General features: G+C 38.6%; 1 protein-coding gene across 6 annotated transcripts in view; it reads right to left on the bottom strand.

The window, feature by feature from the left end:
• gria3a (glutamate receptor, ionotropic, AMPA 3a) overlaps window positions 1-13,918 on the bottom strand; it is a 233,870-nt gene that overhangs the window by 58,793 nt on the left and 161,159 nt on the right. For all 6 annotated transcript variants that reach the window (XR_009806454.1, XM_061897722.1, XM_061897724.1 and 3 more), the window contains exons 6-9: window positions 13,356-13,517; window positions 13,118-13,285; window positions 11,580-11,684; window positions 1,588-1,695 (exon numbers count right to left, since the gene is read on the bottom strand). Coding sequence is in view for 5 of the 6 variants with exons in the window: in XM_061897722.1 (XP_061753706.1) it covers window positions 1,588-1,695; window positions 11,580-11,684; window positions 13,118-13,285; window positions 13,356-13,517 (543 nt within the window). In the remaining variant the exon portion in view is untranslated. The remainder of the gene's footprint in view (window positions 1-1,587; window positions 1,696-11,579; window positions 11,685-13,117; window positions 13,286-13,355; window positions 13,518-13,918) is intronic.

Genomic DNA, 13,918 nt, shown 5'->3' with positions numbered 1-13,918 from the left:
GACTTAAAGTCACAGTCTGACATTAAACTGTTCTCCACAAAACTGAAAAAGTGGCTTAAGGAAAATCAGAAGTGTGAGCACTAGAACTGGATGTATGAGGCCAATTATTTTCAATGTGTTTTTACTTTTGTACTTGTCTTAATCCTATTGTATATGTTTTACACTTTTCTCATCTTTTTTAAAAAGTAAAACCAGGGACAAGGGTTGCAAATTAGCCTGTGGCTATAAGTCTTATGTACTTTGACGTCGGTTACCCAGGTAGCAATGTTAATTGTACTGATTGAATTCGGTCTGCGATAAATCGAAAAGTTCATAGAAAGAAGAGTTCGTAAATCGAGGTTCCACTGTATTACTTTGGACATTTGCAGAGTAACAGTGTATATTTATAACAGGGATACAATGTACAATAGTGCTTCTTGGTGCCATTAACGCTACAGCCACATTTCCTGAAAGCATTTTTAAACTGTGCGATTTACATTATTAAACCTCACTCCCTTAAGAGTTGTGCTGGACAACTTGCTTTAGGCTGTTACATGAATGCCAGCAATAAGGCTAGATGTTAGAGAACACACTTCCAATACACTAGTGTTGGGCCTCAAAAACAGTATAATATGGAACCTTTAATAACTTGAGAACCTTTCATTACATTGATCAACTTATTTCAATTTTTGGAGATAGACACTTCTTTGAATTATTTTATGACAAGTGTGTGAATGGACTGTTATGAGTGTGTGCGGTCACCGGATCTGATCCAGATTGTGCATTTGCAGCAATTCGAATTTAACATGGAAAATCCCATTGGACATGTATAGATGTTGATATATCTCAGTCAAATCTCATCAGATCAGGTTGTAATTTATGTTTGATCTCAATGGAACTCTCATCCAGAACTACTATGATACAAAATGAGTTGACTATAATGCTCCTATAATAATACCGCACTTTACTATGGTGAAACATGTTCTGAATTTGCCTAAGATGAAAACATAATAGACAAAGTCAGAAGGAAGACGAGGCCAGAGTTTTAAATGTAAGATAAGGCGCACCTTATTTTACATTTAAAGATGGCAGATGAGTCCCTTTGATATGAGTAATGAATGAATCTTTCCTGTCAGCACGATAATAGTACAATCCTTGGTTAAAGTTGAAATGGCGAGCACACTTTTTGTGTGAAAAAAGGGATAAACAACCAAGAGCGCGTCACCATTGGTTGTTTATGTCCTCTCAAATCATGAGCCTCTGTCACTGAGCTGTTTACCCGATGAGACGGAATCACTGTTACTTACGTACGCACAGAATGTGAATAGGTGCCTATCTCTACGGTTATCTTTACCAAAGCCGTTATTGTGATGTCACTACTACAACAGCCCACTGAATATAAAAAAAACAAAATGCTTTGACACCCACACGGATACAGTTGAAACACTCTTTGTGAGTCGACTGTTTCAACATGTAGTGAGTGGATGGAAAGCAAACTCAAAAGGAAATAATTCTACCCTCCCAGGACAGATTGCAACAATGGACACCTTGACCTTTGAGTGGCAGAAATCTTGAGGTGAAACACTTAAAACCCGCTTGAGAGTGTACCATAATAGTAGTGACCACAATTGTTCGGTTTTCCACAGAAGACGACTCGTTGGTGACCTGCTGATCCATTATATATACAAATTTTTCGTATTCATTCCAGTAGCCGATCTGAAAAACAACACAAACGATGAAAGTTATTGCAAGAAGCAAAAAAGACACAGACAATACAAGTTTTTCGATTGTCCACAAGTCCCCGCCACACAATTTTATTTGTAAATGGCCCTCGGTGCAAAAAGGTTGTGCACAAACTAAGTAATTGAATTTCAGTGGTACCTCGGGATATTAATTGTTATGCTTTATGTTCCTAGCAAACATTTGGGTTTTGAACCTCCACACCATTAGTTGACGGAGCGAATGTCACAGTGAACCCCGTAAAATCTGACCAAAATATCCGGTCTTACCCGCTAGCATTAGCTTATAGTTAGAGATGGACAAAACTTTATTTTATTTATTGAGAAAGTGAGTGTGAAGGACTGCGCTGAGAAGAAGAAGTGGGTGATGTTCGTTAAATTAAAAGAAATCATGATAAAGAAATCATCTGAAACATTACAACATGTGCAGCCAACTTCGCGAAGCAATGTGAGCGTTGCTAGTCCACACCATACCGAAACAGAATAAGTCTACCGCCAGCCAAGGATGTTAAAATATCGAATGGCAGACATTTATCCAAGAAAATATGGAAAAGCTGCTGATGGTATGTTTGACGGAAAAACAGCTGGAATGAGATACTTTGAAAGTCCACTCTCCAGGGTAAATACTGTACATTATTACATTACTTCATACAACTGTTGTAGTTGTTTTTAATACATTTTATTGTTGTGTTTCATACTATATTTTTAATCTAAAAGCCATGTTACATGTCAAAATTGTGATGTTGGAGGGTTGGGGTGGGTGGTGAAATCGGTTAAAATGTATTTCAAAGGGCGATGTTGTTTTTCAAGTAAACATTGGTGTCACAAAACTTAAAGGGGGCTTATTACGCAAAACCAAATTTTCTTACTTATTGGTACCTCTTCTGTGTATTTGGGATCGGCATACAGTCCAAAAATTTTATATCAAACCATGGAGGCATGGCCAAGGTATTTATAAAGCAATTTTACCTTCCTTAATACTTCCTCCAAAAGAGCCGTTTGAAATTTGCCTTAATTGTGAAATTTTTTTCAATTAGTGACGTCAGTGGATATGTCCATATATTGTCATGGTTTGCTCGAAAAGCTTTGTGAAAGTCCGCCATTTTAGTCCAACAAAGCAGTTAATAAGTTCCTTATTTTTCTCCATCCTCTTGCTGTGGGGCAGACTGGCTTGTATGTGCACATTCATCCTCCAATGTTGCCATTTCTAATACAAAGTAGCGTATAGTTCTAGCATATCGGTCAGTAGACTTTATATGGAAGAGCTAGAAACTACAACATAGCTGACAGAGAGAATACATAGTCAAAGTGGAGGCACGTAAATAAAACCTCCCACAAAACCGCACATCCTGCAGAGATGGTCAGGAAGCGGCTTGAAAATAGTCTGTAAAATAAAATCTTTGTAAAATGTTGACCCAAAGAAACACCATTACATGTTATGTAGACCCCAAGGAAGTATTTGAAATGTAAAAAAAAAAAATCATACGTCCCCTTTAAATTAAACTGGTATTAGAGGTACCACTGTGCTTACATTGCTCCCAAAAATAAAAATGTATGCATATATGAAATTAATTTTTTTATTAAATAATGTACTTTATTTATCATTTTTGGTGTGCAAGGAGACCGTTTAATATTAAGTTATGGCTTTATTGAAGGGACGTCCAAGTTTTTTTTTTCATCATGGTCTGCATACTGAAAAGTCAGCATGCGGGGGCCATTTTGGCTTTTGTTTTTTTTTAAACAGACGTTAACTACAGTAGTATAAAACTTGGAATCAGCTTTGCGTTTTAGGAGACAAAGTGGATTATTGTTAGTTATTACACTATCAACATTACAGCTGTTTCTTATTACGATATATTTTTTTGCTCTTTTTTTTATCACATTTTTACTGGTATTATTTGGTTGGATTTTATTTGGGCAATATACTGTGGGTCAAGTGGGCCACACTATGGACACCCTTGTTTTATTGTGAAACTGTCAGTATTATTGGCCCAGTATACTGTACATTGTCCAACATCCATTCCTTATAACTGTGCAATAATCATGTTGTCTTGTTTGCATTATTTCTTAATTCTTTTGTATACGCTATATTCCACATGCATGCCTACACTTGAAACGAGCTGATTTCAATCTCATTGAGTACAATGACAATAAAATGCATTTAATTATATTCTGTATTGTGCTAATATGATGAGTTTCTCTGCTTCTTGTAGCGCTCTTCACCTGGACCTGGCTTCAGCTGAGTGGGAGGAAGCTATTCAGGGCTCTGCAAACGTTCCCTTGCATAACGAGAAGGCAGCATGGTTTGAGGCAGACAATCTTAGTGTTCTGCTGCTCTAATAATACAACACACATACATCAGCACATTATGAAATAACCCTTAAAACAAACATTTAGGACAGTTTCAATGCACTCATGTGAGGGTCATGAATAAGACTCGTGCCACGCTCACTACTCACGGCGGTGTCACTGCAGGTCGCACAATGACGCTGTGGGCCGCTCGCTCAAATGTTGCCATGAAAGCTGAGATATTTGGACAGGACAGGGCGAGCTGGCACGGGGGCAACATGTCCTTTCCATGCCATTGTTTGCACAGGGAGTCGAAGGCGGGGGAGTAAAGCTACTATGTGCGTGTAGTTACAGTACAACTTATTTGGAATTTAATTCAGTCAGCAATTTTCATCTGCACTAAGGAGGTTATCTGTGCAACTCTGTTTGTTTGCAACATCATGTCTACACTTTTGGATCTTGTAACCTATATTTTGTGTTTTATTAATATGCAGGTATTCTTATAGTGACGTTCTTATTTACTTCCCAAACCCACACGTTGGCAGTGACATCATTATTAAAAAAAAAGAGAATCATTTTTACAATGAAAATATAATATTATAAATGTGTACTGATTATCATTATTATTTTAGACTTATAAAGTTTAATTAACTAAAACACGCTTCAAATATTGCGGCTTCATTACATTTCTTATGTTTTTTAAGCAGTCTTACATTATTTCTGGTCTACAAACCCCGTTTCCATATGAGTTGGGACATTGTGTTAGATGTAAATATAAACGGAATACAATGATTTGCAAATCCTTTTGAACCCATATTCAATTGAATGTACTACAAAGACAAGATATTTGATGTTCAATCTCAATAAACTTTTTTTTTTTTGCAAATAATAATTAACTTAGCATTTCATGGCTGCAACACGTGCCAAAGTAGTTGGGAAAGGGCATTTTTCACCACTGTGTTACATCACCTTTTTTTTTAACAACACTCAATAAATGTTTGGGAACTGAGGAAACTAATTGTTGAAGCTTTGAAAGTGGAATTTTTTCCCATTCTTGTTTTATGTAGAGCTTCAGTCTTTCATGAGTCCGGGGTCTCCGCTGACGTATTTTACGCTTCGTAATACGCCACACATTTTCGATGGGAGACATGTCTGGACTGCAGGCGGGCCAGGAAAGTACCCGCACTCTTTTTTATACGAAGCCACACTGCTGTAACATGTGCTGAATGTGGTTTGGCATTGTCTTGCTGAAATAAGCAGGGGCGTCCATGAAAAAGATGGCGCTTAGATGGCAGCATATGTTGTTCCAAAACAGGTATGTATCTTTCAGCATTAATGGTGCCTTCACAGATGTGTAAGTTACCCATGCCTTGGGCACTAATGCACCCCCATACCATTACAGATGCTGGCTTATGAACTTTGCGTCAATAACAGTCTGGAGGGTTCGCTTCCCCTTTGGTCCGGATGACACGATGTCGAATATTTCCAAAAACAATTTGAAATGTGGACTCATCAGACCACAGAACACTTTTCCACTTTGCATCAGTCCATCTTAGATGATCTCGGGCCCAGAGAAGCCGGCGGAGTTTCTGAATGTTGTTGATAAATGGCTTTGGCTTTGCATAGTAGAGTTTTAACTTGCACTTAAAGATGTAGCGACAAACTGTATTTAGTGACAGTGGTTGTCTGAAGTGTTCCTGAGCCCATGTGGTGATATCCTTTAGAGGTTGATGTCGGTTTTTGATACAGTGCCGTCTGAGGGTTCGAAGGTCACGGTCATTCAATGTTGGTTTCCGGCCATGTCGCTTATGTGGAGTGATTTCTCCAGATTCTCTGAATCTTTTGATGATATTATGGACCGTAGATGTTGAAATCTCAAAATTTCTTGCAATTGCACTTTGAGAAACGTTGTTCTTAAACTGTTTGACTATTTGCTCACACAGTTGTGGACAAAGGGGTGTACCTCGCCCCATCCTTTCTTGTGAAAGACTGAGCATTTTTTTGGTAGCTGTTTTTATACCCAATCATGGCACCCACCTGTTCCTAATTAGCCTGCACACCTGTGGGATGTTCCACATAAGTGTTTGATGAGCATTCCTTAACTATTTCAGTATTTATTGCCACCTTTCCCGACTTCTTTGTCACATGTTGCTGGCATTAAATTCTAAAGTTGATGATTATTTGCACAAAAAAAAAAAATGTTTATCAGTTTGAACATCAAATATGTTGTCTTTGTTGCATATTCAACTGAATATGGGTTGAAAATGATTTGCAAATCATTTTATTCCGTTTATATTTACATCTAACACAATTTCCCAACTCATATGCAAACGGGGTTTGTACAAAGATAAAGAACCATTCTGGATTTATTTCATCCATCCATTCATTTTCTATATAATCTTATTTATTTCAACATATGAAATATAACTTACTTCAGTAATTATGTATTTATTTATTTTTAATGTTATTACCTATGGAGTATATTGTGCATAAATTGAGAACACGAAGTGAACAAAAGTTTTAGCAACTGCTATGTAAAGGAAACAGGGCAAGATTAACTAGCGCTGCTTCTTCCTACTACTTTTCGAACATGTTGAATAGACAAACTGGAAATTGTGATGAATCATGTTGTATTCATTCATGTTCCAAATAAATACAAACTCAACTCAACTCAACTCAACTAGAGGAGAACAAACCAATCAGAATGAGCTGTTTAGTATCATGGCTAGTATCAAGCTTTTTTACATTGGATTAAAAGAGTGTGAGGTGACTCCAGACATGTTATTTCATGTCTAGAATTTCATAATGTGGAAAACCCTATTTAGAAGGTTGTAAATATTGTTGTAAATATGGTTAAAAAGATTAAATTTATCTAGTACCCCAAAAGGGACAAGCGGTAGAAAATGGATCTACTTTGCCGAAATTCGTTTATCTATTGCAACCACGCCAAGAACCAATGAACCACAACAAATGAGGGTTGACAGCCTTCAAAAAATGTTGAGTTAGGACAAGAGTAAAATAATGTAAAGTAATGACCACAAGAGTCAGACAGAAGATTAAAAAGTCTGAAAAAAACCCTCAAAAATGGTTAGCGAGTTAGAAAACAACATACAGTAGGAGGAGTTATGATGCTAATTCTAAAATATTGTCGATCAATGATCGATACTATTTGTTATTTCAGGGACCGTCTTTGTTGACCTAGAATATAAAAAATAGGGGTCATTTTATAATAAGTGTTGTCTTATACCCCGGTCGATGTGGTGCGTTTGCAGGAAACTGTGATTTCTACGAGAATGATTTGCACTAACGAAATAGTAAAGATACATCGATTATCCTGACACTTGACCTAATTTCTCATTTGTTAGTGAACAATGCAAACTCTACACCAGGCCCATTTAACTGGCGGTCCGAGTGGTCACATCTGGCCAGGGTATGGCACCATACCGCCCCTCGAGTGCAGTTCAAAACTTGGGAGAAAAAACACAACCAACCTCTAGAAAGCTCCTGTTGTACAAGGGAAACTGGACAACTGCAAACACATCGGCAGATCCTTACATTGACATTTGACTACCTACTCAGTAGCCTAGTGGGTAGAGTTTCCGCCCTGAGATCGGTAGGTCGTGAGTTCAAACCCCGGCTGAGTCATACCAAAGACTATAAAAATGGGACCCATTATCTCCCTGCTTGGCACTCAGCATCAAGGGCTGGAATTGGGGTTAAATCACCATAAATGATTCTCGGGCATTGCACCGCTGCTGCCCACTGCTCCCCTCACCTCCCAGGGGGTGATCAAGTGTGATGGGTCAAATGCAGAAAATAATTTCGCCACACCTTGTATGTGTGTGACAATCAATGGTACTTTAACTTTTTGAACTTTACTTTGCTAGCCAACATGGAGCACTGGAGTCTAAAGTTGTGATGTACATAACTGAGGCGTTCGTCAAGGCACTCTTATAAGTCCTCTCCTTTTTGTCAGTTTCACATTTTATTCCCATAATATGAAATATGTAAGTAAGGTGTTGCTGTAGTTTGTTTTCTTCAGATGAAGTCAGTAATCATTTGTTCAACTTCTTTAGTTGTACAAGTGGTGTTCTTCAAGGGGACATTTTAGGTCCTCTCTTTTTCATCATTTGGACTTCAACTGGTTGCCTGTGAGTTCAGTTCAAAAAACTTGTGAGAAACTCACACTAGACACTAACAATATAGTGCTGTCACAAAGATGATCTTTTATATATATATTTTAGAAAGTCCTTAAAAACAGCACGGCACTCTAGAATATACAATATAAGAAAAATAGTGAAGGAAGAAGTCGCACCCCCCCCCCCCACCCCCCCCCCCCCCCCCCCCAGTCCTACACTTTCTTTAGATGTGGCCCCTAAAACAATTTAGTTGAATATCCCTGTTGTACACCTATAAAGAGTGTCACTGGAGAAGGTATAGGTTTATACACCTATCATCTGAAACTGCTGAGAAGCTGAGTTCAAGTACTTTGCGAAATACAACATGTCCTTGTACTTCTAGACAATAATGGCACACAAACACACACAAAGCGTCTCGTTCTTGTGTGGTGACACACGTTGCTGTCTGATTGTTTGTCACTGTCTTGCCGGCAATAAAAGGATGAGAGTCATTGCTTTGTGGAGAATCCAAAGCAAATCTTGGCACACAATAGATTGAACATTCTCCTCAAGGATACCGAGGACATGTGACAGATCTGCTTGATGTGCTCTTTTAGATTTTGGTGGCATTTTAATGAGTCAATTGGTCAGAACAGATGGACATGGTGAAAGTATTTTTTTAGAGAAGAGGTCGACTGTCTGACAAAAAGTTAGTCTTCTTACATTGTTTCTCTCTGTGCTGACATGGCCAATGTGAGCTTAAAAGGAAAACAGATGTACTTCTGTCAAGGGAGTGGTGTTCCTTATTCCCACTATTTCTCTTAGATTATTTTCCAGGACTTTTCTGAGACATTTTTAGCCACCACAGTGAAGTTCTCACGCCATACACTAATTCATTCTCTGGTGTTCTTTTTACAGTTGAAGTCACCTATATTGTTTCTATGTTTATTACTCAGACATTTGATGTGCAGTCTATGGCTACAATTCATCTATAAAAAGTAAGGATGAAAACTTTATGATGGAAGAATCCATTGTATATTGCATGTGTAGGATTTCATTACAAAGCAACCTGCAGGTACAATGTCCAACAGGGCATTTCCCAACTAAACGTTCCCCTTAGTTTGTCTCCTGAACTTCCTCAAAAAATGGTCATATATGACTGAAAACACTTTGCTCTGTTTTATTCCAGCTTACTGCGCAATCGTGAGAGAGAAGACGTTTGAACTTGCGAACCAATACGGTACTAGCCATCATTTTCACCTTGAAGTCTTTAGAGGGGGTCTGAAAAGTTGCTAACTCAATCGAAAGCATTGAGTTTCATAAGTGTTCAAAGCAAATATGCAAGTTTGTTAGGCTGGTAGAATCACGTGGGGACTTCCGTTGGCTTGATGGAGAAGACGAGAAGTGCTGTGCCTTAATGTTGCCTATAAAATAGGGTGACAACAGACATGCACAAATGTTTAATCTGTTTTCGTATTCACTCATGACGAGGATAAAACAATTTCCCAAAACAATTTAAACGTTTTCAGCAAATCTGACCTTTTTCTTCTTTTTCTATGTTTTTTATGACGAAAAAATGTGTCAACAATTTTCCGTTTTTTCCAAAATGCGTGACAACCCTGCCTGGTCTGTTTTTTATGTTGTGCGATTACAACATGCCAATTTGCTAATGATTTGCATTTCTAAAAACACGTCCAAACTTCAAAGCATACGCCAAGCTGATCTACAAAACTTGTGTCCAGAGGATTGCATATAATCCATCCATTTTCTAGCGATTAACCCCCCGCGGTCGCGGAGGGTACCGGAGCCAATCCCAGCTGCACTCGGGCGGAAGGCACAGTACACCCTGGACAAGTTGCCCCCTCATCACAGGGCCAACACAGATAGACAGACAACATTCACACTCACATTCACACACTAGGGCCAATTTAGTATTGCCAATCAACCTATCCCCAGGTGCATGTCTTTGGAGGTGGGAGGAAGCCAGAGTACCCGGGGGGAACCCATGCAGTCATTAGAACATGCAAACTCCACATAGAAAGACCTGGAGTAAAGTAATGTCCGATCATTACCTTATAAAATTCGAAGTTCAGACTCATGTTCGGCAAGCTAATAATAATAATAACTGCTATAGCAGCCGCAACATTAATGCTGCCACAACGACGACTCTTGCTGGCCTACTGCCCTTGGTAATGGCACCATTCCCAAAGTATGTGGGCTCTATTGATAACCTCACTAACAACTTTAACGACGCCCTGCGCGAAACCATTGATAGTATTGCACCACTGAAGTTAAGAAAAGCCCACATATGCGGTCCTCTCCAAGGTTTCTCATAGTCATCATTGTCACTGACGTCCCACTGGGTGTGAGTTTTCCTTGCCTTTATGTGGGCTCTACTGAGGATGTCGTTGTGGTTTGTGCAGCCCTTTGAGACACTAGTGATTTAGGACTATATAAATAATCACTGATGGATTGATTGATTGAAATAAGTGTTACCATGGCAAAATAAAGATAAAAATACCCCCCAAAAATTTATAATTTAAATAGGGCGATTTGCACCACTTTTGCACTTGTTATCAATTGTACACAGAGTTTTGGTAGAGCACACGCCAACATGCCCATTAATTACATTTTTTGGACACGTTGTTTTAGTGGTGGGAGAGTAGCTGTGCGCAACCAGAGGATCCCTGATTCAAACCCCACCTAGTACCAACCTCGTCACGTCCGTTGTGTCCTGAGCAAGACACTTCACCTTTGCTCCTGATGGGTGCTGGTTAGCGCCTTGCATGGCAGCTCCCTCCTTGAGTGTGTGAATGTTTGTGTGAATGGGGAAATGTGGAGGTAGTGTCAAAGAGCTTTGAGTACCTTGAAAGTAGAAAATCTCTATACAAGTACAACCCATTTATCATTTATCATTTGTGAATGAGGCCCATAGTGTAACAACCAAAGTATTACGATTATATTTTGTAAACTGCTGCTACATTATCTCACAAGAAACAACCACTTTGTGGAGGGTTGTGTCAAAGTTTGGACACCTGTTTCTTAGTTGATGAACAGTTGTTTGATTAATTTGCTTCATTGATCGCCACTATCTTGAAATGAGCACCAAAACTGCTCCTCTGTTGTTTTCTAACTAAATAAAAAAATTCTAGACACTATTTTCCCTAGTGTGTGTGTGTGTGTGTGTGTGTGTGTGTGTGTGTGTGTGTGTGTGTGTGCGTGTGTAAGTGACAGGGAGAAAATATCTAACTTTCTTGGGAAGAAGTAGTTTGGTGTTACCAGTAGGTTTGTAGGTATGACTCTGTAGACCACAAATTAATACTTTACTTTTTTTACTGTCTTACATTCAGGTCAATGCTGTATTAGCTCTACAATGCTGGATGAAAACAAAAAAGCATTTTATTTTAATAGTTAATATGATATTTAGTGATGTCTCTGATGCGCACTCACGTACCTTCCTGGGACCTCCTGTTTTCATTTCGTACACATCAATTGTGTAGTTGGCCCTTCGCCCAAATGTGTCAAACTGTATGTTTCCTGTCATACCTTGAACTTGGACCTGTCGGGCAACAACAGAGGAGAAACGCTGCTTAACTAAACTGTTTATTTATTGGCCTCAACATGAGGTAACACCCGCACAATCTGAATGAAAGCCACCAATAAAACAGTAAGCATTTTTTTCATAATGCTATCTTGGTTTTAGTATAATTCAGTTTTGGAAAAAAACGTTTGCCACACTTTTCGCATGCCCTCTTGTTTTTTAAACGGTTTAATATTGCTCCCAACAAATTAGTATCATTTTGTGCAATCTGCCTCTGCACATTAGGGCTGCTTAAACGTTAGAACATTTTAAAACCGTGTTAAAAACTCACTCGTTGTTTTCAAGCATTCCGTACATAACACCTTGGTTTTACATTGTTTTTACCTCAACGTTTTTTTTTTTTACAAAAATATGTCATTCTTTTATTACTGTATACTATATTATTTACTGTTTTATTGCTTTTATTGTCTATGAAGCACGTAGGTCAATGTAAGTTGTTTCAATGTGCTATTTAAATAAAGCTTGACTTGAATTGTACAAACAAAGAATCCCACACGTTTGTGACACTGTCTCTGTACTATTTGTCAGTGACAACTGCAAAATAACCCACCGTGGGGCCATATAAAGATGCGAGTTGTAGCAAACTGTGTGACATGCTGTGCCACAAAGCATTTAATTGCATGAGTTGATGTTAATAAAGTCGTGTGAGCACACAGTCGTTGATTTTCTTGGATATAAAGAAGATGGGAAACAATTTTAAATTCACAAAAGAAAATAAAGTATGATGTTGGCGTCCGTGTGGTGCTGTCTGCCAATTATTGTCTTTGATAAAGGAAAAAGTGATGTTAAATGTTTATTCATTCATTTGATTTGTCAATTATAATGCACATTGTTTTGTGTGTTTAAAACTAAAAACTATTATCTACAAACTTATATCTATAAAACGTGTTTTGTGGTAATACATTTGGCTGTCTGGATTATTTGAATTTGCATTATTTCTCATGGGTATCAATCAAATATGATTAGGCAGGTGTACCTAATTTTTTGGCAATTGGACAATGAGCGTGATCATTTTAGCATACAGTATCATTTGAACAACTAAATATTGTTAGTTTGGACATTAATGCTGACATGACAATGAATGCTGTCCTTGCTGGTCCACCTATATTAGAGAGGCTTTCAATGGCAAAGACTAGGATATTAGTTTGATAATTTTCAAACAACTATCGCCGCATTGATTATGTATTGAGCATGAATTGTCAACTGGTTACATGCAATTGCTAGTTCGCATGACAGGAACATGTCAAAATTCAACATAACGGTTTGGGGGATTGTGAAATGAGGAATAGTTTGAAAAGAAACGTGAATCCGACCTTTAGCTTCAGCTCTTGCAGCCATCAGAATAAATCCAATTATGAGTTGTATAAAAAGGTGACAGTGAGCTTGCTCACCATTTTGAGAGCTCTCTCTATGTCGATGCCTTGACTCCAGGGTACGGCAGGATTAGCGAGGCAGTCGCCTGCACTGCCCCTCCGGGACACGTCCACACGCTGGCGCCGAAGGTAGCGAAAGGCCTCAGCGATGACAAGGATAGCGTCGTGGGTCAGCGCTGATGTGTACTGGGACACACAAGAAAACGCTGGAATGTTTAGAGAACGAGATTAAAAAATGAAGAAAATACTCACTGACCTTTAGCGGGGCGTTTTTGGCTTCTGGAAATTCTCTTTCATCAAGACGCTCCCAGCGTTGGAGGAACTGCTGCACGATTGCGCTGTCCGGGTTGATGATCTGGAAGCCTGTAATGTTGGCCCCACCAGAAAAGACCCTCTCCAAGCTCATGTTGGAAAAACCCTGCAATTAAAAGAAAACAACTGGTTAAACACAAATTGAGGCACACTTGCATAATGCAATGACATCAAATAACTGTATTGAAAAAAGTCTTTACAATATTAATACTGCTGCATTACCATTTGGCATAGTTCTGTCTCTTTGTAGTCACAGGATTTTTTGAGAAGATGCTTTTGCGCAAAGTTGTTGCCTAAGTAACATCATCAGCATCATTTGTACATTGTGTGAATTGAATAAAACATTAGCTTAATGTACAGTTTGTGCATACAGTATACTAAGGCAAGTGCTAATGCAACATGGCTGGTGTGCTGTCAGGTCCACAAATATAAAAGCAACTCCAGTAAACCACGAACTACATGTGGGGTAACTATGGCAACAGTGGTTAACAGAAGGGAGGGTTTTGA

Source organism: Nerophis ophidion, linkage group LG04 (genome assembly GCF_033978795.1).
Source record: "Nerophis ophidion isolate RoL-2023_Sa linkage group LG04, RoL_Noph_v1.0, whole genome shotgun sequence".
In the NCBI taxonomy this organism is placed as follows: Eukaryota; Metazoa; Chordata; class Actinopteri; order Syngnathiformes; family Syngnathidae; genus Nerophis; species Nerophis ophidion.
The sequence above is the reverse complement of the archived record's forward strand: the minus strand, read 5'-3'. Positions and strand labels throughout refer to the sequence as shown.